At 46.0% G+C, this 26,016-nt stretch overlaps 1 protein-coding gene across 1 annotated transcript in view; it reads right to left on the minus strand.

The window, feature by feature from the left end:
• The window catches only part of SLC25A43 (solute carrier family 25 member 43), a 368,163-nt gene extending 351,225 nt beyond the window's left edge, over positions 1-16,938 (minus strand). Inside the window, exon 1 of the mRNA XM_069612712.1 lies at positions 16,559-16,938. Within this exon, the coding sequence (XP_069468813.1) occupies positions 16,559-16,830 (272 nt within the window). The 5' untranslated portion in view covers positions 16,831-16,938. The remainder of the gene's footprint in view (positions 1-16,558) is intronic.
• Positions 16,939-26,016: the final 9,078 nt, after the last annotated feature.

Raw genomic sequence — 26,016 nt, forward strand, 5'->3', positions numbered from 1 at the left:
GGGAGTGTGTTCTGGGTCCAGTGGGGTAAGGGGTTCTACTATCGGGTACTCTTTGTCCCGAAACCTCAGGGGAGTTTTGTCTGACTTGGACTCGAAACAACTGAATGCCTTCTTCAGGGGTGTTCATTTTCGGATGGAGTCTTTGCAAAAGAATATTCCTCTGGTCAAGCAGGGGGGACTGGATGGTCTCCTTGGATCTGCAGAATGTCTATTATGTACCCATTCACCCGTCGCACCTGCAGTTCCTCAGGTTCTCTGGGGGGGGCAATATGAGTTACAGGTCCTTCCCTTTGGGTTGAAATCAGCTCCACAAGTCTTTACGAAGGTGATGGCTCATTTGCATCTGAAGAGGGTTCAAACTGCGGGTTTCTCTGGGTTGGTTGTTGAGAAATTCCTCCCTACTGAGGGGGGTGGAGTTGGATCATACCCTGCCAGCGGATTAGGGCGGGGGGCCTCCCTGGGATCTCTTTCTGCTAAGGAGCGTTGGGATAGGGAGGGTCTCCTTCATTCCTCGAAGTGGAGAGAGTTGGCGGGCCAGTCATTGGGTTCTTCTGTGGTTTGCTCCCCTCGGCAGGGTCGGACTGTGTTGATTCAGACCAACAATTCCTCTGCCATGCCCTAGGTCAACAATCAAGTGGGTTCGGAGTCCAGGGCCCTGGCAGGTTTCATCAGGGTTTGGGCCGAACAGCATTTGCTTTCCCTGGAGGCGGTACACATTCGGGGGGTGGAGAATGTGGTTGTGGATCGTCTGTCAGGTTTTCCCCATCTGCCCATAGTTGATAGTGTCCGATCAGGTGTTGGACCCGTTTGCTTCTCTCTCCTCGGACAAGGTTCCCAGGTTTTGCTCATGGTTCCAGTCTGTGGGGGGTGGGAAGTGGATTTATCGTATGGACTCAGGGTCTCCTGTATGCCTTCCCTTCTCTTGCTCTCATTTTTCGGGTGGTCCAGAAAATCAGCAGAAATTCTTCTGTGGTGATCTTGGTGGTTCCCTTTTGGCCTTGCAGGGGGTGGTTCCCGTTGCTCATGGATCTCCAGGTACGGAGGTCTGGAGGATTTCCTGCTGCCCTTGCCCTCTTCGGGAGGTTCCGGTGGCGGGTTTGCCTGTGATCCACTGGTCAGTTTGGCTCCTTAGAGGATAAGGTTGTTGAATTTAGGGTTCCCGGCTCCGCTGGCGGAAACCATTCTCCATTCCAGGTGTCCTAGTACCTTAAAGGCCTATTATAGGCATTGGGCCCATTTTCTCAGCTGGTATGATGGTGCTGGTATTTCCCCCCAGGGTTGTGGTGTCCCAGGGGTGTTGCAGTTTTTGCAGGATGGTTTTGATAAGGGGTTGGCAGTGGCCACTTTGCGGGCTCAGTGGCCTGCTTTGAAAACCCTGTTGGAAGCTTATGGTGTTCCTCTGTTGGATTTGGGTCTGGTGAGTCGGTTCCTTGAAAGCCTGCCATCTTCTAGGCCTCCTGTGTGTTCGGGTTCCCCCCCTCGGGATCTGCCCCTGGTTTTGCATTTCCTTCTGTCGGCTCCCTTTAAACCAATAGGCCTTGTGGATATTAAACAGCTTACACTCAAGACGGCTTTTCTGGTTGCCATCGCATCTGCACAGCATCTGGGGGAGATTGGGGCTTTCCTTTGCCGTCCTCCTTTTCTTCGTGTCTTACCCGACTCCTTGGTGTTGAGGTGTGATCCCCGGTTCTTGCTCAAAGTTACCTCTAAGTTTCGTCTGACTCAAAAGAGGTCCTCCTGGCCTTTTTTCCTGACCCACTGTCCCCTGAGGAGGTGTCTCGGCATTCCCTTGATGGGCGTTGTATGGTCCTGGAGTACCTGGCCAGGACGGAAACTATTCGGCTTTCTGTCAGTCTTCTGGTGACTTTTGATGTGGTTGAGGCTGGGAGGAAGGCTTTGGTTGTTTCCATTAGTCGCTGGATCAAGTCAGTGATTTCTATGGCTTATTTGATCTCAGGTCTTTCTGTCACTGTGTGTGCAGGGTCGTTCTACCAGGGCTATGGCATCTTCCTGGGCGGATGCTTAAGGTGTTCCGTTACATGAGATTTGCAGGGCCGCTACCTGGGCAGACCCCAATACCTTTATTACGCATTACAGTCTTAATGTGGGCAATTCTAGGGAGTGTTCCTTTGGTGTGGGGGTGCTGTTTGTGGCCCAGCTGTGATGTTCTGTTGTTCAATTGCTAAATAAATGTGGTGTTTTTGCTTCGATTCCTGGGTGTCTTCTTGCTTCATGCTTTGCTTTGGGCCCTTCCACTTCATTTGGCTTGGGTATTCCTCATAGGTGAGTACTAGATCAAGGAACAGGGACGTGGAGGTAATGCTCAGGTTACTTACCAGTACCAGTAATCTTCAGTACTCCTAGTCATACTCTTCCCTGTCACAGTACTGCCAAACCTCCGCACCATCCTGTGGTGTGGAAGGGCACGGTGTCTGTAAAGGCTTGCTATGTACTGGTGTGTTGTGGGTAAGGAGGAGGTTTATACCTCTCAGAAAAAGAAAGACAATGTTATTGTAGGGGAGGCAGGGACTCATAGGTGAGTACTGCGACGAGGAAGAGTAGGACTGGGAGTAATGATGATTACTGGTAAGAGGCATGGACACAGCTATGTGCTGTTGGGGGAGTATTTTCTCTATTCTCTGGGATAACGAGCAATTGGATTTGTTTTCTCTTTTTCTCCACTGCTTTTTAGAAATGAGGCAATGCCGCCAGCTCCATTGGGTCTCATGAGAGTGTTCATGTTGCAGTTTAGAGATTGGCTCCGTAGTGAAGATTAAAGGTAATAAGTGTTCATTGTTAGTACCCTGTAAAAAGGTGATGGCACAGTTATTGGGTGTGACCACGGTGCACACTGTCTGTGTATGTGTCAATGTGCTATTATGGGAGCACGCGTGATATACTCTGATTTGTTAGGATGTAACAACTGTGAGTAGGTGGTGCTTTGATAGTCATTAGGTGTTATGTTTGTATTTTGGTGTGCAGGTTTCGGAACCAGGAGGGTGATTTGGAGTACCCATTTAGGAAAAAACTTGATTCTAGGAGTTTTTCTGCTATTGGATGGGACAGTGTCCCTAGCGCTACTTACTATCACTCATTGAGGAATAGTAGTTTGTTGCTTCTTTGAGGGGAGGGTCCAATTTGGGCCTTTCCCCAACCTTTTTTGGACATTATCTGTAATGTCCATAGGGTGACTATGGATAATTATAATCCTTTGGCTCACTGTCTGATGTGTTGGTGTTGGTTATCTTCCTATATAGGTGACTACTTTGTTGGATTACCTTACCCTTTGACTCAAAATCACATGGTGGTGAAAACTTATGCAAAAAGGTTCTCTCCCCTGAAGAAAGTTCTAGCATTTGGAAGCCTGAAGAACTGAAACATGTCGGGATATGTTGTTAATCGACACGTTGTTTAATGTTTAGTGGATGTTAATTGTCATGTGTCTGTAAAATTTGGAATGTTGTAAACATTGTGGTATATTTCATCCCATTAGACTGGCGTTATACCCACCGTGTGGGTTATTATCTTGGGTTTCATAGTGTGTTTTAAAACAAGTTGTTTTAACAATGTTTGATCAAATTTTGAATATAAAAATTAAAATGATTTAATGTATACATTTGTGTGACACACCAAGTCCATTCTTTCAGGACTAATAGGTAGGGGTGATTACTGATCATCTTCATTTAGACAGATGAGTAATGGAATAGACTAAAGGACGTGTACCTTTTCTCCTTTGTGTATATATAAGTAATCTGAGCATTACACATGAAGTAGGATTGATTAGGAGTACCATTTTTTTCAGAAGCTCAAACATAACCCTCTCCACATACACGTAATAGAAATAAAGATATCTGCATGACATCTCAAATTATATAGATACACACACGAGCATGTAAATATAAACACATATCCTTGCCATTGTAAGAGAATGAAGTTCGCAAGCAGTTAATGTACAGCATGAAAAGTCAAAGGCAGGATAGATGAAACCATGAGAAAAGGAAGCCAGGCAAGTAATGTTTCCAGCAACAAGTTGCAAAGTGTATCAGTGACAAATGGTTCACAATGATGAGAACGGTAAGATGGTGCCAAACAGCTCACGTCAACAGGAGAGGATGTTGTGTTACTATCTCCATGCCACACCGTCATATCTCATATAAGGAATTTTTGAAACGTATGTAATCATTCACTCCACGTATACTTCTTGTGAAGCAACCAATGGCAAGTTGTGTTTAGCAGATACATGTTTAAAAGTGAGCCATCCAATTAAATATTGTGCAAAAGGAAATTAGCTCAAAGCAAATGAGTTAAAGGAATGGTTCGGTCAAAAATGTTTATTGCCCCTACGGGTCGGCCATGTGTGTTTATGCCTAAATCGCTCTATTTTAGGAAAATTTCCTATGGACCTTACCCGAGTTTTCGTCCATTAAACGCACGCGAAAACAGGCATCAGTGCGCTGCCATTTTGTGATAATCCTATCATTTCCCCCATCGCCCTGGCTGACCTGCTTTTGCGGCACTAAATCATATCCCCGGCCCCTGAGCCTGTCATCAGCAGACGCGTACCGCCCATTTCACAACGCCAAAGCACGTCTCGTGTCAACATTCGCTGCGCTTCAGCTAATGACGTGTCGCCATGGACATGGCAGGACGCCTCTTTCCTCAATAAGTATAAACAGATCGTTTCACAACACACAGCAGCAGATTTTCGATTCCATTCCTCTCTCTGTGTTACTTTGAGTATTCTGTGACTTGTTTCTGTGCTCTGGTCAGCTAACTTCGTTGCTTGTAGCCCGTGTGAACAGATACCAGTACCACCGCTATCAATTATTTTAGTTTGTTTAACACACAATGGCTACAATAATGCCCTACATGTACGAGCCCAAGTATACCGAGGAGGAACTACTGGAAAGGGAAACACGCGAAAACGATGGGTCTTCGGACGGCAGTTGGGAGGACGATTCAACAGCTGAAGAGCCTGGACCTAGTCGCATGGACGGTGTTTCCACCTGGTGCACATGCAATCGGGGCGAGCTAATGCCAACTGAGGACGAGAACTGCTGCTTCTGTGAAAACTCGGGTTGCGTGGCCTACATTTCGGAAGGCGAGCCATGACCGCAATGCATCACCGAGCTGCCAGACTTCAGGGCAGCCTGCCTCACACGGTCCGTGTTGATGATAATGATGGTGCTTATGCACGAACTTCGCGCAACTGTTCGCCCTCGTAATCCGAGTAACGAGTAAGTATACTCTGCTTGTCATGCCACTCCTATTTCATGGTCTTCTACTATATCCAAAATTACATATACATATCATTGTAACGCACGAAAGTCGTTCAATAGTGTGCAGTGTCTAGATAGCATTTGTCCGAGCAGAATGCCATTAGTTACATGAATTGTCATTGACAACAAACGTTTATTAAACTTATCTTGGTCATTTAAAAACAGTTTGTTTCATTCCTTTTCACAGGTGGTACAGGCTGGTGGCCTATCGTTCCTTTACATGGTGGCTTCACGGGAAGGCTTGGACACCGCGTTCGAAGAGTGATACCCACCTGTGCCGTTCGTGCCATAAGAGAAACGTTCCCGAGTGACAGCGGTCAGTACAGGGGATTTTCTCTCGCTGTGCTGCAACCTGAACTGTACAATGTGTAAAGTTTTGTATTTTTGTGTCATCAAAATAAGATACAAAATAAAGCACCACATATTTTAACAACGGTTGTTTTGATTTTTTTAAATGAATCAAGTGTGTCTCCATTCAAGGAGGGACGTCAGACATCTGTGCTCGGAATGGGTGAAGTTAAGGTTGCTGTGAAGCGGGGTGGTCACTATCTAAGCTAACATAATATATTATCAATAATGCATGCACTAAATAACACTTGTTCAAAGTCTTTCAGTCGGTTATGTCTCTATAAAAGTCACACATATATCTATACTATCATTTAACATTGGATTATACAGGCCTTAGGTCAAGGGTCTTGACCACTATAATACACTGTTTGAAGTGTGGGTCTGTGCTCACAAGAATCTCCGGTATGTGGCATTTGTTATTGATAGGCAACGATATACTGCAGTAGGGGTCTAATGTTAGTTGGGGATCTGCTAGGTGGGCATCATGGCGTGGTCAGTGGTCTGGCACATGAAGAGAATACCTTGCAGGGACACAGGGTCAGAATGGCAGTAAGTTTCCACTGGCGAGGGTGCGTGGGCAAGGACACGTTTGTGGAGATGAACGAGCTATGTGCTTGGTTCAGGCTGGTTCACATGCAGGACCGTGATCTCAGAGGAAGAGTGATGTGTTACATTTATTAGCTGTTGCAAAAACCTCTGGAGGTTTCCAGTCACAGTGGGAACAAGGGTGTGGGCCATGTGCTCTGTGTGCTGTACTATCGCAGTGAGGCCTGGTCACCAAGATGGAGTGGAAAGGGGGTACAAAAATGGATGCCCCGTGTCCTGCTCAGTGTTCCCATCTATGCGAATGTCATCCAAAGTTAACATCACATAAGGGCAAGGGTCGAACCCACTACTGGAGGCACTTGGTATGAGTTTCTACTGAGAAGTAAAGGATGAGAGGGACCTGATGGCCCCTCGCTCCCACACACTTGCCTGCACGCCCCAGGCCCATCCATCCCACCCCCCTCTATCAAAGGCGGTACGCACGGAAGATCAAGTTCAAAGAGTTCAATGTGCCCGATGTTCACTCTTGTCCCCTTGTCATGATCTCTGCTTCCAAAAGATCAGGACTTGCCCGACTCCCTTGGAAGCAGACCCATAACCCCGGTTCAGAGTGCCAGCCAGTCCCAATTGGGACCTTTTGGACCCTGTCCTGGCGCCATGGCACCAGGCTCATAAAGATGCCCAGTCCCAGCGCTGGAAGCGCCGGGCTCATAATGCTTGGGTGGACTTACCTGCAGCAGACCATGCTGCTTACTTACCTGCCAGTTGAACCCCTGATCCTCTTCTGTTTGGGACTACTTTTCCTGTTGGGTGGGGCAGGAGCCACTCCCTAGGTTCAGAACACTGGAACTCTTCTGGAAAGCAGGAACTCTTTTCTTACCTAGGCGTGGCTGTGGAAGGAGACACTTAAGCACTACAGGAGGCTATTTAAACCACACCCGATGGATGAATCTTGCTTTGCGTTATTCTGCATTCTCTGCAGCAGAACGCTCATCGTGTCTTCTGCTTCTGATCCTGGGCCTAAGGGAACAAAGGCTTACCATCCTGGAGTCCAGTCTTCAGCAGCACCTGTAAAGACAAAGAAAGAACAGGTTAGCACTACGGTCTTCAGTGGCAGCACATCTCTTACCTGGTCCATCGGCTGTCACCAACGCCTCGCGCTGCATTCCGGCATCTGAAAGACAAAGGCTTACCTACTCTTCGCATGCTCCGGAGGTCTTCACACTGCATTCCGGCATCTGAAAGACAAAAGCTTACCAGCTCTTCGCACGCTCCGGAGGCCTTCGGCGCTGCATCCCGCATCTGAAAGACAAAAGAAGGTGCGTTTAAAGACATTGGGCAACTTTATTACTCACGTGCCATTACTCCTTCCCACGCCGAATCCAGTGAGTATTCCAGCACCCTTCAGCTTCTCTAAAGCTCCGAACTTGTACCTGCAAGATAAAAGGGACAGTTAGTGCGCATCGTGAAGCAGGCTACAAGCGCTTACTTACGTGCTTCCAGGCGCTTCTATTCCTCACGCGGGTTCGATCCTCAACTCTCATCAGCCCGCCATCCGCCATCGCCGGAACCCTGCAAAACAAGAGATAGCATTACAAAAGACTTTTAAGACATTTGAAGTGCCCAGAACTTACCGTTCGTGCAGTTAACGACGGACAGCAGTCCTCTGAGGTCAAGAGGCCTGCACCCTTATCCAGTGAAGAAACTGGTTACGGCACCCTGCCCCGAGGCAGATGGAGAGCTCGGCGTTCACTTACCTAAGGTGAGGGCGTTAACCTTTGGGGTTCTACAGGAGAAGAGAAAGGGAAGAGGAGAGAGGCACCCAATAACCCCAGTTCATTAATCCCATATTTTCTATCTGCAGACATCTTACTCTTCGAGTCAGACATACAGTGCACAGAGGTCCAGCCCAAAGAGCCAACCGTGTGTTACACATCACCTTTGAAGATACGGCATTCACCCAGTCAAGACCGGCGCCTCTGCGGGAATCAGGTGAGCGTTACACCCTTCCTTCCTTAAGTTGCAACTGAGTTTGTGAGAAGAAGGTCTCGTAGCTGCTGCTGGCGTTCAGGTAAGAGTCTGTGTTACCCAACGCTGTCCGGTAACTATTGTATGTGTTAACGTGTTGTTTTTCTCCCTCTTTATAGATGCGGCATATGAAAATGTGGAGAGTAATGGAATAATACCACCAGTGGTAAGTCTATGGTGGTAAGAGGTTGTATTTGTTGATTCCCTTGGCTCACCTTGTTATTTCTTGTGTCCACTAGGTGCCGTATTACGGCGAAGAAATGATGGAGACAGTGCCAGATCGAAAGATGCTGTGAGAACTGGTGAGCATGGCGCCGTGCTGGAGCTGGCGAAGCGACGCATGCAGGACTGATGTACTTTCCAGGTCTGGAGATGAGCGCTGGCATGGGGGCTATCACAGGCACAAACGGCCAAGGTGCCAAACAGCATTTACACTTCAAAAGGTATCCCACGACCAGGGGCCATCGCTCACATGGCCTACTCAGACCCCGTGTCTCCAGGCAGGCTTCCCCCGAGGCAGGCCACCCCCCTGCAATAAACATAATACCACGACATACACACGTCATTCATTCACAAACACACCCCTGTTTCTAATACTTTATAAACCACTTGATATGCTCATGAGAACATCTTTGTGCTTTGCAAGTCAACTCCTGAACCTTCTACCTGAGAAGCACTGAGATCTATGCTAATCTGCTCGTCGCTGTGCTATCTGTGACCGCTTCGAGCAAACTCGTCAGTGTGCTACCTGTGGCCATCTACCTGTTCTCCTGCAACATACTGCTCGGCCGGCTGAATCCAACTGTTTGTTGGTCAAGGTAAGGCCATGTATCCTAGTCATATTTCGGTCATTTTTACATTTCAATCTATTTGCTATTACAGTACCCAATAGAGCTATGGTCATTGGTCTCATTGCTATTGACTTGAGTTTCAATTGTTATGCTATCAATAGATCTATTTATTTTCATCTGTGTCAATTGTCATCGAATTGCATCCTTCGGGGGTCCAGTCTATAATGTAAGCATGGTTCCTTTTCGTGCAAGACAGAACATCCAAGGGACGAGTCACATGTTCAGAGTTTAGTCACATAATTTAAAAAATGTCTGTAACTTATGCAAATACTAAGCCGCACATAATGAACTGGTATAGTTCCGGTGACCAAAACAAACCTTGCATTGAGCATGGTATGTTTCATTTACTTTTTTATGACATTTTTATTCATCAAGGTTTTATAATAATCTTGATATTTACTTTTCAGAATTTTCAACAATGCCTGCCTGTTCGATTAGCGGTTGCCCTTCGAAGACCCATGCTAAATCTGAAGGCACTACAATGCATGTATTGCCGAAAACTGTTGATCGAATAAGAGAATGGGTCAGACTTTGCGGATATCCACTGGATGAGCTGGAAAGTAGAGTCCACAAGTCATTGAGGAAAAGAGGTGTGATCGATACCGCATCTGCAGCCGGCACTTTCCCTGGAACATGTACACCACATCTTGGGTAACAAAGAAGAATAAACAGCGATCGACACGAAAATTGTTAGCAAACGCTATTGCCACTCTATTCGTCCACAATCCGCCACTGGTGAGTCAAGTGTCCGTTTTTAGCTTTAGGCCTTGCGGTAGTGTGTAGGTAGCCGAATGGATTCATTGATATTTTAGGTGTTGTTTCCGATTTGTAATACTTTCGACATTGATATGAGTGTATAGCTTTTTGAATAATGACATTTATCAATATATTATTTTTAGATTTCATAACCCACAAACAGAAATCTATATATGGGCACAGGGAACTGTGCAATATTGCGCATTACTCAAGTATTCTGTCTCCTTACATGGCAATTTTAAAAGTTGGCTTTTCATTATCAAACAATTTACCTTTACAACTTCTTGACTATCCCTTGAATCTGAAGCAAGAACATTCTACTTCCGTCACGTGCTCGCAGTTATCAACGACTTCTAGCGCGTATCAGGTAATCATACTTGGCTATTCCGCTACAGACTTGTTTTATGCATGTCAAGTAAAAGTTTGTATGTATCGTGTGATTATTTTACCAATTGTTTGGTTAGTGCTTTCCAATTGATATACACCTTAGTTGTCGTCCCCTGGTGTTTGTTTTCAGTTATAATTAGTGTTATCCATACTAATGCAAGTACTGTCTTTCAGGAAGATGCTGAAGCATCCACCACATTGACAACAGCCCTAGATGTTCTTCAGCAGCACGAGGTATGGATACTGACAGCTCAATCGACCGTGAACATCAGGACTGGAACACTTGTCGTTTGATTGTTCTACACCATGTTTCATTCGTGGTTAGCCGTTCATATGTACCTGTGCGGTCGACCGCAAGCGTGTGTTGTGTTTTCAATATTGTAATCCTTACTAATGCAAATACTATGTTTCAGGCAGTTATTGAATCGTCAACCCACGCACTTGATGCGGAGCCTGACATTCAAGTAATTCCGGTGGAAGCGAGACCATGCGGATACGAATCGGCGCAACAGCTTACGGAAGTGCGCACCACATTGACAACAGCCCTAGATATTCTTCAGCAGCACGAGGTATGGATACTGACAGCTCCATCGAGCATAATCATATAACGTGATTCCATTTGCTATACTTTCTTCCCTATTAACGCAAGTACTGTGTTTCAGGGAGACGATGGAGCTTCCACTACAATCACAAGATCCCATTTAGATGATGCAGATGTAAAGAAATCGGAGAAATAAGTCGATTAAATCTGATCATATTTAAATATTCCTTGATTCTTTTAGACAATGCAACATTTGTGGTTATCTCTTTATATGTACCTTTGCCGTCGACCCCAAGTGTGTGTTTTTACAATATTGAAAACCATACTAACGCAAGTACTATGTTTGAGGGAGTTGCTGATGCCTCCTCTTCAATACAATCACTCGTGGCACTCCATGCAGAGCCAGAGGTATGGATACTGACAGCTTCATCGAACTAGGTCATCAGAGCTCGAATACTTGTCGTTTGATTGTTCCACACAATGTTTAAATCGTGTTTGGCTATTGAGATGTACATGTGTGTTCGTCCTCACGTGTGTTTTATGCTAACAATATTTTGATATACAGTAATGAAAATACTATGTTTCAGGGAGTAGATGGAGCCTCATTCCGTGCTGTCTATGCGGATACAGAAAATATAGTCGTTGCAGCGCAAGAGGAAGGGGAGACATGCAGATACATATCGAAGCAACAGCGTGCAGATGTTGAAGGTCGAGTCAAAAAAGTTGCAAAGAAAAGAAACCAAAATAAGGTTAGTTATAAACAGTTCATAACTTTAGAAAATGTTTTGTGCTGGGGACTACTTTATGTTTTTTTCAAGTCAATTGTACTATACTTTATCTTGTGTTTAAACTGAACATCCCTTTTCCAATCTGTCCTCTAGTTACCCGTGGGTCTACGAACTATACGTACACAGACAGTGAAGCGAATGAGAGATGTTGCTTGCCAGACCATTTACACTATGGAGGAACTATTAATTCAGACACGGCGTGTTGAGACTCGGGATGCTCATGTCCAATGTACAGAAAATGAAATGAATGTGTCCGGAGAATCCAGTAAAGTTGTAAAGGACCATTGCTACAGTACGACCGCACCACCGCAACAACATGATACTGGATATATTGAAGATAGCTCTGAAGTAGTCGCAGATCAATTTACACAATCTACACCCGCCAAAAAATTGCCACCAAAAAAGCTGTCGACATTGTTGTGTTCTCCCATCAATGTTGAAGTAACAGATGTTGAAATGACAGAGAATGAACCAGCAGCAGCATTCACCGACGCATCAGAACTTGATAGCAGCGATATTTCTTTCAAATGTGGTGAAATGTCCTCAACGTCACAGGCCGAAACAACTTTGCCGCAGGATGACAGTCTAATGAAAGAGGGCAAATCCATAGTATTCGACAGTTGTTTGATGGATATTATAAGTATGCTGAAATGTGGGCATTCCGTCAGAGGGAAAGTATGTGGGAAGCCACTGGTTCATGTGACTCGTCAAAAACAAGGCAGGAACGTCACAATACATGCCGCTTGTAGATTACATCATACGTTCTCATGGTCTGCACAACCGATGCTGGGGAGACTGCCAACAGGCAATCTACTGTGTGCAGCTGCATCACTTTAGTGGCTCCAGTTTTAGAAAGTTAAAGTCTTTCTTTCAGTTTGTGGGACTCCATTTCATTTAAAAAACGCAGTACTACAAATACCAACATGATTATCTGTTTCCGGCCATTAGTGATGCTTGGAAAATTGAACAATTGTCTCTAGCAAGTACATTCGAAGACAAACGATTCAGACTAGCTGGCGATGGACAGTGCGACAGCCCTGGATTTTCTGCCAAGTACTGCACCTACCACTTTCAGGACATGGATAGTAAGAAAATTGTGAGTTCGGTGGTCGTGCAGGTAACACAATGTACATCCTCAGTGGCCATGGAGAAACTAGGATTTATAAAATCAGTGGAATATCTGCAATCGAGGGGAATGCACATCGACCTCATAGCCACGGACAGACACGTTTCAATTGCCAAGACATTGAGAGAGCAGTTCCCACATATTAAACATCAATTTGACATATGGCATCTTGCTAAATCAATCAATAAGAAAATCACGGCTGCAGGGAAAAAAAAAGGTTTGGAAAGTATTTCAGAGTGGTCCCAGTCTATCAGCAACCATCTTTGGTGGAGCTCCAAAACTTGTGAAGGGTCAGTGGAAATACTACTTGAAAAATGGCGGTCACTGATGCACCACTGTACCAACGTGCACCGCTGGTCAGAAAACCTACATTTCCACCAATGTGAACATGGCCCTTTGTCCCCAGTGGAGGCACGGAAGAAGAAGTGGTTGAATCCATCTTCACCAACACAAAAAGCCATTGAGAAGATTGTTTTCGATAAAACTCTATCAAGAGATTTGAGGGGACTGACAGAATTCTGTCAAGCAGGAGGTTTGGAGGTGTTCCACAATGTGCCTCAAGTACAGGACAAAGCGCTTGCATTTCAGCATACAGGGCATGAGACATAGGACTCTACTAGCGGTCTTGGCCCATAACGAGAATCTCGGCCGTGAACAATTTAGGACTAAGGGTAATGTAAGGATGCCTCGCTACACTTAGGCCTTTTCAAAAAGAAGTAAGCAATGGGTGATCAAACCAGTCTATGAGGAAATGGAGTTCGACTTTGTCAAAAGCCTTATTGTTGCTGTATTAGAGAAGCAGAGATATGGAATTTTGAATGTTTCTGTGCAGAGCACTGATCCATTGCCACCCAACATTGCCATTGTGCCATGTCCACCCAAAGGAGAGCTGGTTGTGAAGTACAAATCCCGGTTTAAATAATTGTAATACGATTGTCTTTTTGCAAATAAATGTTATTGTACAGTGTGCATACAAAGTACGCTAACTCTAACCCCTACCTTTGCCATCCTGGGTGCCGAACAACCTGGGTGTCATCTTTGAATTCTCTCTCTATTCACCTCATATTGCTGACCTTGTCTATATGTGTATGTATATATTTTTGTTGATGTAACTAATTTTCGCAGTCTCTTCTAAATGCTGGGCACTGTTAACCGAGGGGAGGCTTGCGTATTGCAAATAATAAAACAAACAATAAATCTCACTTTCAACTCAACTCCTCGGGTACTTTATACTTTCCCTGACCTTCCCCAAAAAAGTCTCAATAGTTATGGTTCTTTACGGCTTCAAAGCTCGCAGACAACAAGGACAAAATTGGGGGCCTTAGAACGCGCCAAGCGAGCCGTTGCAGATGGGAGAGAAGCCAGTTTGCATTTGCACATTCAGGCGCAGTACATAGTTTGATTCGAAACTTCAAGTTCCCACAGATGGCTTTACTACGGGATGTTGCAAAGAAAGAATGTATGCTCATTTCTAGTGAAGGTCAGCGGCTTTGATTTTCAGCTCGCGCCCTGAAGAGGCCTACAACTCGCACTGGCAGTATAAGGTTCTATTGTTTTTGACCTTGAGAGACAGGGACCATGCCGAAAGAACTTCATTTGAAAGGGGGGTGGGGGGTGCAATAACGTAAGAGACGATAAGGCACAAAATTCTGAAACTAGACCGAGTTTCATGTTAGTGCAGTATACGAAAAATCGTTGTCAAGAGCACAGTGGGATTTACAGACTGCATTACGCAGAGACACAATGGAAATTGCAAATATAATGTAAGTAACTCTTTAGACGCTTTTATACCGGAATGAAGAATTAATGAATGGATGCATGAATAAATGAATGAATGAAGAGTTTTGAAAACGTTTGTGGGATCGTCCTTGTAGCGGGCACATGGGCATGCAGGTCCACATTCCACACGCATGTAGACAAAAAGTCGTTTCTCATTGTGTACTGACCAATTTATTTCGTTAGTTTTCGCATTGATTTTAGAGCCGAACATACTCCATTGCACTATCCTTGAAAGCAAATAGTTTCAGCTTGGCCGTAATAAATAAAATGAATAATATTAATAAAGATCGGCTGGCGAGACTAATTATACATTTTATGTTTTCAAAACAGGTATATCCTTCCCTTTTGCCACTGCCACCAGTTTCAGACACCGGCAGATGGTTTTTTTTAACCGCCAGCTGCAGCTTAATGTAAACAACTGCACCATCCTGATGATCTTATGGGACGATCGCCAAGGGCCCATATGCCCTTACGCGGTACTAGCGGCTAGAAGCAACATATCAACCTTTGCGCTGGCCTAGTGCCTACTTGATGGAACAGCCTTGCGGTTCAACGTGTGACAAAAGTGCTTCTTTGAACGAAAACCAACACCCTGTGTACCATAAAGGAACAGCGCGTGACTCACAATAAACTTTTACGGATTTGCGGATAGAGATAAAAGAAAATAAATGACTTTCGGAGTTCATATGGCAATTGCTGAATATTCTATAAACATTTAATGTCAAATAAATGTACTTTACCAAATGTACCGTGTTGCTGTTTGATTTTAAAGTACGGTTTCATATTCCGAATTGTGGGGTGCTGTGTTGTGAGTTGATCTGTGTTGGTTTCCGGGTTCTGTGTGAAGTCGCGTAGAAGACGACTGGGCGCGTTTGCCTACGCAGCACAGAAACGTCACAGAGAGAGGTGGGGAATATGTATGTTTTGATAATGTCAGGCTCAGGGGCGGGGGATATGATTTAGTGCCGCAAAAGCAGGTCAGCCAGGGCAATGGGAGAAATGATAGGATTATCACAAAATGGTGGCTCCCTGATGCCTGTTTTCGCGTGCGTTTATTGGACGAAAACTCGGGTAAGGTCCATAGGAAATTTTTCTAAAATCGAGCGACTTAAAACAAATGGCCGTCTAGTAGGGGCAATAAAAAATGTTGACCGAACCATTCCTTTAACCTTTTTAATAATCATGTAAGTCACATGGTTAGATTAAACCAACAGAGTAATGTACGGTAATACCTATCGGGCAACTGATGCCAATGACTCCCAAACCTAGAAAACGTAAGTAACATTTGGTGTCTTTTCCTTTCTGTAATACACTATACAACTGGCCATGTTTCTGAACATGTTTGAATGTCTGTTTAGATGTTTCCCTGCGTAGGCAGATATAATACATGTGTTTTTCTCAAATCTTGTGCATTCGTTTTTGGCTCTTGTGGATACTTGGATCGGGATGTGCCTTACAAGTGCCAGTAGAAAGGGACTGTTACGAAATTCTTGATCCTTCTCCACCAAAGCCTCATACTCAGTTTTGACCGCAGGGAGAGGCTCCAACCTTCCAAACAACTCACACTACATGTTGCTACTCAAAATTCAGCAGTGAAAGGATTCTATTTGAAGTAGAGCAGCTACCACCCTAGTCCAGGTCTGTGGGCAGGAAAATGTAATGGGGATACTTGGGGGGGGCGTTATAGCTCCTGACGGAAGGTGTGTGATCAAAAATAAGTTCCAGTCAGAAAAGTTGGTACTTCCTAAATAGTGTGACGAGGAAGATGGGCATAATCTTTTTAACGACATTTTCTTGAGAAAGACTGAAACCGTGACTGGCAGACAGCACGGCTAGTGGTTGCACTTACCAGCGACAGGCAAGGGCAGTCTCCTGCACTTTCCTTGGGGCTCAATGCATTGGTGGTGGGCATGAATTTGCAAGTTTGGTGGGCGTTTCTGCTCTTAACCTTAACAAATAGTTAGTACTAAATCATAATCGCCTTTACCCATTACACGAACAGTAACTGTATCGAGGGAAAGCGTTGTGCATACTCGTGTCAGGTATAGTCTGCATGTTCAATTGCATTTACTTTTGAAAGGCTGGAGCTATAATAACGTTTTTATGGATTTAAAGAGAGCTGGACTTACTTGTGATAAGCAGCAAGCTGAACAGAACTATACGGTAACATGCGGACACATGCCGTGAGGTTGCCCTTCCAGAACCCTTTCAAGCCCTCTGCTTGGTAAAGCAGGGAGAACGTCCTCAGGAAACCCTCCTTGCTGTGGAAAGTGCCCACTTGTGTCAGCACTTTGACTACATCCAAAGGGGCAGTAGCAGTCCTGCTGAGCACCCCTGCCAGTCCCGCACACAGTGAGGTCTGCAAGGAGGTCACCCTGCTGTCCCTCTTTAGAGTTGCCATACTTCCTGGGAAAATGATGTGTGTGCGCGCTGTCACCTGACAACAACAAAAGCTTGAGGATCCCTGCAAGGGGCGCCAAATCCAAGTCTGACAGCTGTCAAGAATAATGAGCACTGCGCATGCGCTGCTCCTAGGGGCACTATACAGTTTACAACGTTCGTCTCTTCGGAGCAATAGAAAGGGGCACGAAAATCACGAACAGCTTTAAATAGGTGTAAATATAATTATTTAAAGCAATCATTTAAAGCGTGCCTTGGGAAGCAAACACCGCGAAAAAAAAGCATGAGACTGTATTTATCATTAGTGTTTGAAGAAAACGAAAATCCCTTGACATAGAATCCATGCATTCTTGATAAAAAATAGAAGACTTATTTTTAAAATAATCAATATGTAGCTACTTATTGGTATACTCTAGCCCAATAACAGAAGATACATGTGTTTTGTTAAATATTTAAAAAAATATATTTTTCATTTCGTCTAAATCTGGATTACATTTTCAATCATCACCATTTTAAAATGGATGTCCAATGTAAGCACTGTGTACGCCTTCGTTGTGTACCGCCCCTTTACTCCAGCATCCCACACTTCCGCCATTCAGTTCAGCTGGCGGACGAAATCATAAACACCTACAGCAGCCATTTTGGAAAGATTTTCTAGGCAGATTTTCAACGATTTAAAATTAACATATAGTACGTTTCAAGCATTTCAAGGAGAGTATAGGAAATGTACTGTACTCTTCCCTAATAACATCATAATTTGTCGATACTGCTCGGATTATTTACGGTAAATCCCCATTGCCTTCACGTCCCTCTTCCTCGTCCCAGTACTTCTCTATGAGGCACCAGCCCATACATGAAAACACGCCCCATTCCATTAGAGAATTCGTTGCAACTTTACATTCTGGGGCTTGTAGTCTTGGGGTTTATGTTGCGTCGCAGCCTGGTATGGAGTCTGCGTGTACACGCGGGGCCCCGGCACGCCTGCTAGAATGAGATGACTACATGTATTGCAGATCGTGAAGATGCAACTACATTATTGGCGCGCTCGGCCTGTTTTCAAATGGAGTTGCATGGTCTCTGTAACGGGCGCGCGGGCACCATGTCAGCGGACCCCGCAAACACCTGTTAATAAAAGGGGGAGCACTTCCCGCCCAGCGGTAGTCACTCCCCATCACACACCAAAGACGGTCTTTCTTCAGCCGCCCGTAGCGTCCCGACCCGGGCCTATAACAACTGTCGAGGAGGATGGGGACCCAAAGCGCACTGTCCAGAGCAGGAGTTCCGGCACTCCTCGTCTCCCCGGGCACGGCACCAGGCATCCCCTGCTTTCCTCACACCCAACTGCGTTGTCGGCAACAGCATGAGGACTGGTGCTGGGTGGCGCTTTTGGCGGCAAGACCTATTACTCCTCGCGTGCCCAGCATGCTTGGGTAAATCCATATCCTAAGTGCGGCGCCCCCTGCTGCTAGGCATCCACAGCTGGCCTAGGCCCAAACAAAAATAATAAAAGGAGAAGGAAAAGCGCTGCTCACCATCCAGGCCACGGGGGATGCATTAAAAGGTTACCAGTCATTTGGTAGAAAAAAAAAGGTCGACAGGACAAATGGGCGACACCATTTGGTTGAAAGCCAAATGGTCGAATTATTATTTTTTTGTATTGTCACTTTTTTTTGGGGGGGATCCCCCCTCAACCCCCTTTTTTTCCCTAAACGAAAACCTAAAAAATATATATATAAATAAATAAAAAATGACCATTTGGCTTTCGACCAAATGGTGTCGACCATTTGTCCTGTCGACCTTTTTCTTTCGACCAAATGACTGGACAGCGCATTAAACACCTACTACATTCCACCACCACCAGGTAGACGAGGTGGTTGAAGAATACCCAATAAAAAGGGTGCGCCAGCAACGCTGCAACGGCTTCACCGCAAGCGGCCCTGCGAGGGTGGTCGTGCTGCGTGGTAAGGGGAGGGGAGAGAAGACTAGCCCAACAGGACTACCTCCTACAGGTGCCACCAGGTGTCCCCACAGCCCCGCTATCGGCCCCCTGATGACCACAGGGGTGCTTGTGCCGCCGAGAGGATTCCACAAGGAAAAGACAGCTGCGCAGGCGGAGGGAAGGCCCCGCCATGATGGAGGAGGAGGACCTCGACAGAGGGGGCAAGCACCCCGGCCATGGCTAACTATCGCTATCCGCGTCACAACGTTGTAGAAGAGGAGCCAAATGCCTCTACCGGAAGTCCTGACCCCATATTCCTATATGTTGGAAGCCGGAAATTGTGACATGCACAACACCAAAAATTGCACCTATCCCATGAAGAATTCTCGAAACAAGGTATCCAATGAGAAAGCACTATATGATGTACCTGCAGAGAAATGGGAGTCTTTTAAAGGAGGTTCCGTAAGAAGTGTGAAGATGAATGAAAGGGAAGACTGGTGACGTCACATGAAGTACAAATGAAGCACCAGGCAGAGATGCCACTGAAGAAGGTGAATATACCTTATAGAATCTGATGGCGAAGTGAAGAATTGAGCAATATTTCATGTGCAGAATGAAGATTGCATGTGTGGAGAACACTGAAGAAAAATGCAAGCCATTTTATAATTGTTCAGATGCTGAAACGCAAGTAGACTAAGTAATCATGAAGGCTGGCTATACGTAGTGAATAGACTGCAGGCGGTGCCACCAATATATAAATATATGTATAGAATCTGAATGTTCCACATCGATTTTAAGCAAACTAGGACCCCATGAACAGAAGGGCTGAAAACGTGGCGCAGTAGAAGAAAGCTGACGATGTAACGCTCACCTGGTTCCCTCGGAGGCGCAGGCCTTGATCTTGTGGGGATACCGTCTTCAGTGTTAGGCGCAGGGTTTGTTTTGCTCCCGGACAGGGCCCCCTTCTCACCGAAAGTTTAAGCTGAAGAGTGAGGTGTCTGCAAGGGTAAACCAAGGTATTAGTGATTGGAAGGTTGGGAAAGTTCCTAGCCCCTCTCGCCCTTTCTTTCCCCGTGGAACTGGTTGATAATTGCGCTTACCTTAGATAGGTAAATGCCGGGCTCTCCATCCTGCGTCTTGTGCAGGGGCGCTGGGTCCAGTTGCTTCACTGGATGCGAGCTCTGCCTCTTGATAGCAGAGGGTTAGCTGAGAGCGAAGACGCCGTTATTGCACCAGCGCGCCTTGTAAGTATTTAAGTTCCTTTTAGATTGTTCTCTTCTCTTTCAAAAGTCTTAAGTCTTTAAAGTCTATGTCTTTTCCTTTTCAGATGCTGTGAAGATTATTCTTCTAATGGCACGTAAGTAGAAAGACTGCACTTGCGCTGTAGAATGCACCGTAATGTCTCTTTTGTCTTTGCAGGTGCCGAGGTGCAGCGCGAACAGATTGGAAGCGAACGTAACACAGGTAAGCAGTCTTGTAACTAAGCGTTACTAACCGATGTATCTTGTCTTGCAGGTGCCGGAATGCAGCGCGAGCTGAGTTGGAACGGGCGTAACACAGGTAAGCAGACTTTATAGTTAAATATTACTGACCGATGTTCTTTCTCTTTGCAGATGTCGGATGCCGGAAGAGAAAGGCTGAAAAAAGGCGCCTTGGATGCTGCCGTTGGATTAGGTAAGTAGATGCGCTGCCTTTGCTTTAGCCTAACCTGTGGCTTTGTTTTGCAGGAGCTGCTGAAGACTGAAGGTTGGATCCCAGCAGGTGATTTCGTGTTCACAGGATCTGGAGCTGGAGGTTTCCTGGAGCTGACACGGTGAGCGTCCTGCTGCAGATGCAGAATAACGCGAAGCACGTGAAACCAATCGGGTGTGGTTTAAATAGCCTTCTGTAGTGCTTAGGCGTCTTCTTCCACGGCCTCACCCAGGTAAGAAAAAGAGTTCCAGATTTCTAGAAGAGTTCCTGTGTTCTGCTTCCAGGGAGTGGCTCCTGCTCCACCCAGACAGAAAAAGTAGTCCCAGGCAGAGAAGGATCAGGAGACCAGCTAGCTGGTAAGTAAGCAGCATGGTCTGCTACAGGTAGGTCCACCAAGCACTCTTATCTAATATGAGCCCAGCGCTTCCTGTGCCGGGACCAGTCACCTTCATGAGCCTGGCGCCACTGGCGCCAGGACAAGGTCCAAAAGGTCCCAATAGGGACTGGCTGGTTCCTGGGATCAGAGTTATGGGCCTGCTTCCAAGGTCGTGGGGCAAGTCCTGACCCCTTGGAAGCAGGGATCATGACAGCACCCCCCCTTAAGGCCCCTCCCAAGGTTGACTTCTCCGGAGGTCTTGGTTTGTTAGGAAATGTCCGATGAAATTTCTTGATTAGTCGAGGTGCATATACATGTTCTGCAGGTTCCCAAGATCTTCCTTGGGGGCCGTAGCCTTTCCAGTCAATCAAGTAGTGTAGTTTTGATTTGGAGATCTTGGAATCCAGGATATTTTTGATTTCAAACTCGAGTTCTCCGTCAACTAGGATAGGTTCAGGAGATTTAGTCAATCGGGTTTCTGGTTGAACAGGTTTTAGTAGTGAAACATGAAAGACTGGGTGCATTTTCACACGAGGGGGTAAATCCAACTTGACCGCTACTGGATTTATTATGGCAGTGATAGAGTAGGGTCCCAGGTATCTTGGGTTAAAGGTGCGTGGTCCCTTTAGGGGTAAATGTTTGGTGGATAACCAGACTTGATCTCCTATCTGGTATTGAGGGGCTTCCTTCCGATGTTGATCTGCTCCTTTCTTGTATTGTTCCTTGGCCCTTTGAAGGTGGGTAGTAGCTTCCTTGAAGGCTTGGGTGATGGTTGAATGTAGGTGGTCAACTGCTGGTGTTCCAAGATCCTGAGGTGGATCCAGGTTAGAGGTTCAAGGATGGTTACCATACAAAAGAAAAAACGGGGTCTTTCCGGTTCCAGAGTGGACTGAGTTATTGTAAGCGTACTCGGCTATCCAAAGGATGTCCTTCCAAGTTCCTTCTGTCTGTTGCAGCATGCAGCGTAGGTACTGTTCCAAAGTCTGATTGGTCCTTTCGGTCTGACCGTCAGTTTGTGGGTGGTGACTGGTTGAAAGTCTCACATCAATTTGAGCCAACCGACAGCAACTCCGCCAGAAGTGGGAGATGAATTGACTTCCTCTGTCCGAGATTAAAATTGAAGGAAAGCCGTGCAACCGAACAATGTTTTCAAGAAATTCTCGAGCCAGGATTGCTGCTGACGGTAAACCCTTTAGTGGGATGAAATGTGCCATTTTTGAGAATAAGTCTACGATTACCAGGATTGTATTGTATCCGGAACAGGGAGGTAAGTCAGTGATAAAGTCCATGGAGAGGGTATGCCAGGGACGAGGTGGGATGTCAATTGGTTGTAAGATGCCTGCTGGTTTCTCCTTAGGACTCTTGTTTTGGGCGCACACTCCAGAGGACATGACAAAGTTTCTGATGTCCTTTCTCCAAGATGGCCACCAGAAGTGACGCTTGACCTTTTCCGAGGTCTTGGCCATACCCGGGTGTCCTTCCATTAAGGAGTCGTGATAACAAGAGATGACTTGATTTTGTAAGCTAGTACAGGGTAGATAAAGTCGTTCCTTGAAGTACAATAAGTCGTTCTTTACGGTGAAGTCTTCCCCCTGAAGATGCCATTTTTGTATGTCTGCTGGAGTTACAAGTTGTTTAACCTGGGCTTCAATTTCTTCAATGGATTGCATGCCGATCAGACCCAGGATTCTGTGTTCAGGAATAATAGGTACGGGCTCAGGGTTAACCATGTGTTCATCTACTCCAATTCGAGAGAGGGCATCCGCTTTACCATTCTTATTGCCTGGTCGGTAGGTGATTATAAAATCAAATTCGGCAAAAAATAATGCCCAGCGAAGTTGTCTGGAGGATTGGGCTTTGGCTGATTTAAGATACTGTAGGTTACGATGGTCAGTAATGACGGTGACAGTGTGTCGGGTTCCTAGGAGATAATGCCGCCAGGCCTTAAAGGCGGACTTAATAGCCAAAAGTTCCTTATCAGTAATGGTGTAGTTGATTTCTGGGGCCGAGAATTTGCGAGACCAAAACGCCACGGGGTGTAACTGGTTGGTTTCTGGATCTCTTTGTGAAAGCAATGCTCCCATAGCGAGGCTGGAGGCATCGGTCTCGACGATGTAAGGTAGTTCCGGGCGGGAATGTTTTAAAATCGGGGCTGAGGTAAACTTAGTCTTTAGCTCCTGAAAGGCTTGTTCTGCCTCGGTAGACCATTCAAAACGTTTGTTTTTTCTGAGGAGAGCTGTAATGGGTTGGACTACCCGAGAGAAGTCTGGAATAAACCTACGATAGAAGTTGGCGAAGCCCAACATACTTTGAACCCCTTTTACAGATGTTGGTGAGGGCCACTTGATGATTGCGTCTACTTTCCTCGAGTCCATGTGAACTCCGTCAGGCGACAAAATAAATCCCAAAAATTCGACCTCAGTGACATGAAAGACGCACTTCTCTAATTTTGCAAAAAGTTTGTGTTTTCGGAGCCTCTCCAGTACCGCGGTGACGTGTTTTCGGTGTTCTGCCTCAGAGGACGAATAAACCAGAATATCGTCAATGTAAACAACTACACACACATCAATGAGTTCACGGAGCACGTCATTCATAAAGAACTGGAACGCGGACGGTGCGTTACACAACCCGAAGGGCATCACTTGATACTCGAACAGTCCATACTTGGTACGAAAGGCCGTCTTCCATTCATCGCCCTCCTTTATTCGCACCAAATGGTAGGCTCCTCTGAGGTCCAACTTAGTGTATATACAGGCATTTTTGACTTGGTCAAGTAGTTCTGGGATCAATGGCAATGGATACCTGTTCTTAATTGTAATCTGGTTCAGGGCACGGTAGTCTATACACGTTCTTAAGTCTCCCTCCTTTTTTGGCACGAAGAACAGAGCTGAGGAGGCCGGGGACTTCGAAGGACCGATGAATCCATTAGCCAGGTACTGGTCCAAATATTGCGTTAGGTGGAGATTTTCAGGTTCAGTGAGGGCATAAATCCGACTGCACGGAGGAGTGGATCTGGGAATCAGGTCTATCTGACAGTCGTATGATCTGTGGGGAGGCAAAGAATTAGCTTGGTCTTTCCGAAAGACATCTTGGAATTCCTGGTATTCAGGAGGCAGTTGTGGACTCTCAGAAACAGTTGCAGCTAGTTTGGTGGAGGGCTGAGGGTAACAGGTAGAAGCGCATTCTGGAAACCGGATTGTCTTTGCTCGCCAATGAATTTGAGGATTGTGTTTCTCCAACCAAGGGACTCCCAAGATGACTTGAAACTGCGGGGCCTTGATCACATCAAACACGATCTTCTCTTGATGCCCATCTTGGCTTACTAACGTTACTTCCATGGTGGTGTGAGTTACGGGTCCGGAAGCTATTTCCGTCCCATCCACGGTGGTGATGACGTCTTTCACCGTCTTTGGACAAAGAGATAGATTCATCCTGGCTGCCAGTTCACAGTCCAAGTAATTCCCGATTGCGCCACTATCAATGTATGCTTTAATGGCATGCATACAATTAGGTTGCTCTGGACTCACGAGGACCATGGGCATGATGAAATGCGAGGTCAAAGAACTGGTTTTAACGCTCGGCAAGCAGACCTCTACACTTGCCGGGCGAGGTCGTTTCCCGGCTCAGAATTCTCGGTACCTTTATCAGACGCCCCTACTATCTTCTTCTTGGGCTTCACTGGACAATCTCGAAGAAAGTGCCCTGAGTTTCCGCAATAGAGGCATGATTGCAGTTGTCTCCTCCTTTCCCTCTCCTTTTGGGTTAAAGGTCCTTTAACAACCCCTATTTGCATGGGTTCCACAGAATCAGTTCCTTTCGTGGAACTTTGTGGCCTTGGAAAAAGTCGGGTTTCAAATCTGGATCGATCGGCTTTCCGATCCTGTAGTCGATGATCCAATTGCACTACCAGATCGATATATTCGGAACAGTCTTGTGGAGGATTTACCACTTGAGCCAGAACGTCTTTTAATTCCCCACGCAGACCTCTGTAAAACAGTGTGATCCTCTTATCCTCCGGCCATCCGGTTTCCACCACTAGTCTGTTAAATGATGCAATATAAGTCAGAAGATCTTGATTGCCCTGTCGTAGTGAAAGAAGTTCATTGTCCAAGGCCTGTCCCTGATAGTGCCTTGCGAACAGTTTCTCCATACTGACTTGGATGTCCTGGAAGTTATGGAGAATGGGGTCATCTTGAGACACTAAAGGAACAGACCAATCTGCGGCACTGCCACTGAGATAAGAGAGCACGAAGGCCACTTTAGCCTGGTCCGTTGGAAAAGCGGCGGGTCTGCACAAAAAGTGCAAGCGACATTGATTGATGAACACAGCAAACCTTTTCGGATCACCTGAAAAGCGTTCGGGCGGAGCCAAGGGTATATTTCCTGGTAGATTGATTTGCACCGGATTTGAGAAAGCTGTAGGAGCGTGGCCCCCACTAGGGGTGGGTAGAGGAGTTTGTCCGGCTTGGGCTTGCAGCAATTGCCTAGCCAAATCGTCTGTTCGCTCCTTGGAGACCACTAACTCCCTCCTTAGGGCATTTGTTTCCTGACGTGCGGCGTGTACTTCCGCCCTCAACTCCCCAAGTAAATGGGCCAATTGGTCTGTGTCTGAGGTTTCCATTGCGCCTGGGCGGGAATTATGTGGTAAGGCTTTGCGTTCTGTAACGCTCACCTGGTTCCCTCGGAGGCGCAGGCCTTGATCTGGTGGGGATACCGTCTTCAGTGTTAGGCGCAGGGTTTGTTTTGCTCCCGGACAGGGCCCCCTTCTCACCGAAAGTTTAAGCTGAAGAGTGAGGTGTCTGCAAGGGTAAACCAAGGTATTAGTGATTGGAAGGTTGGGAAAGTTCCTAGCCCCTCTCGCCCTTTCTTTCCCCGTGGAACTGGTTGATAATTGCGCTTACCTTAGATAGGTAAATGCCGGGCTCTCCATCCTGCGTCTTGTGCAGGGGCGCTGGGTCCAGTTGCTTCACTGGATGCGAGCTCTGCCTCTTGATAGCAGAGGGTTAGCTGAGAGCGAAGACGCCGTTATTGCACCAGCGTGCCTTGTAAGTATTTAAGTTCCTTTTAGATTGTTCTCTTCTCTTTCAAAAGTCTTAAGTCTTTAAAGTCTATGTCTTTTCCTTTTCAGATGCTGTGGCGGTAAAGATTATTCTTCTAATGGCACGTAAGTAGAAAGACTG

This window comes from Ambystoma mexicanum, chromosome 5p (genome assembly GCF_040938575.1).
Source record: "Ambystoma mexicanum isolate Mex_15411 chromosome 5p, UKY_AmexF1_1, whole genome shotgun sequence".
NCBI classification, from domain to species: domain Eukaryota; kingdom Metazoa; phylum Chordata; class Amphibia; order Caudata; family Ambystomatidae; genus Ambystoma; species Ambystoma mexicanum.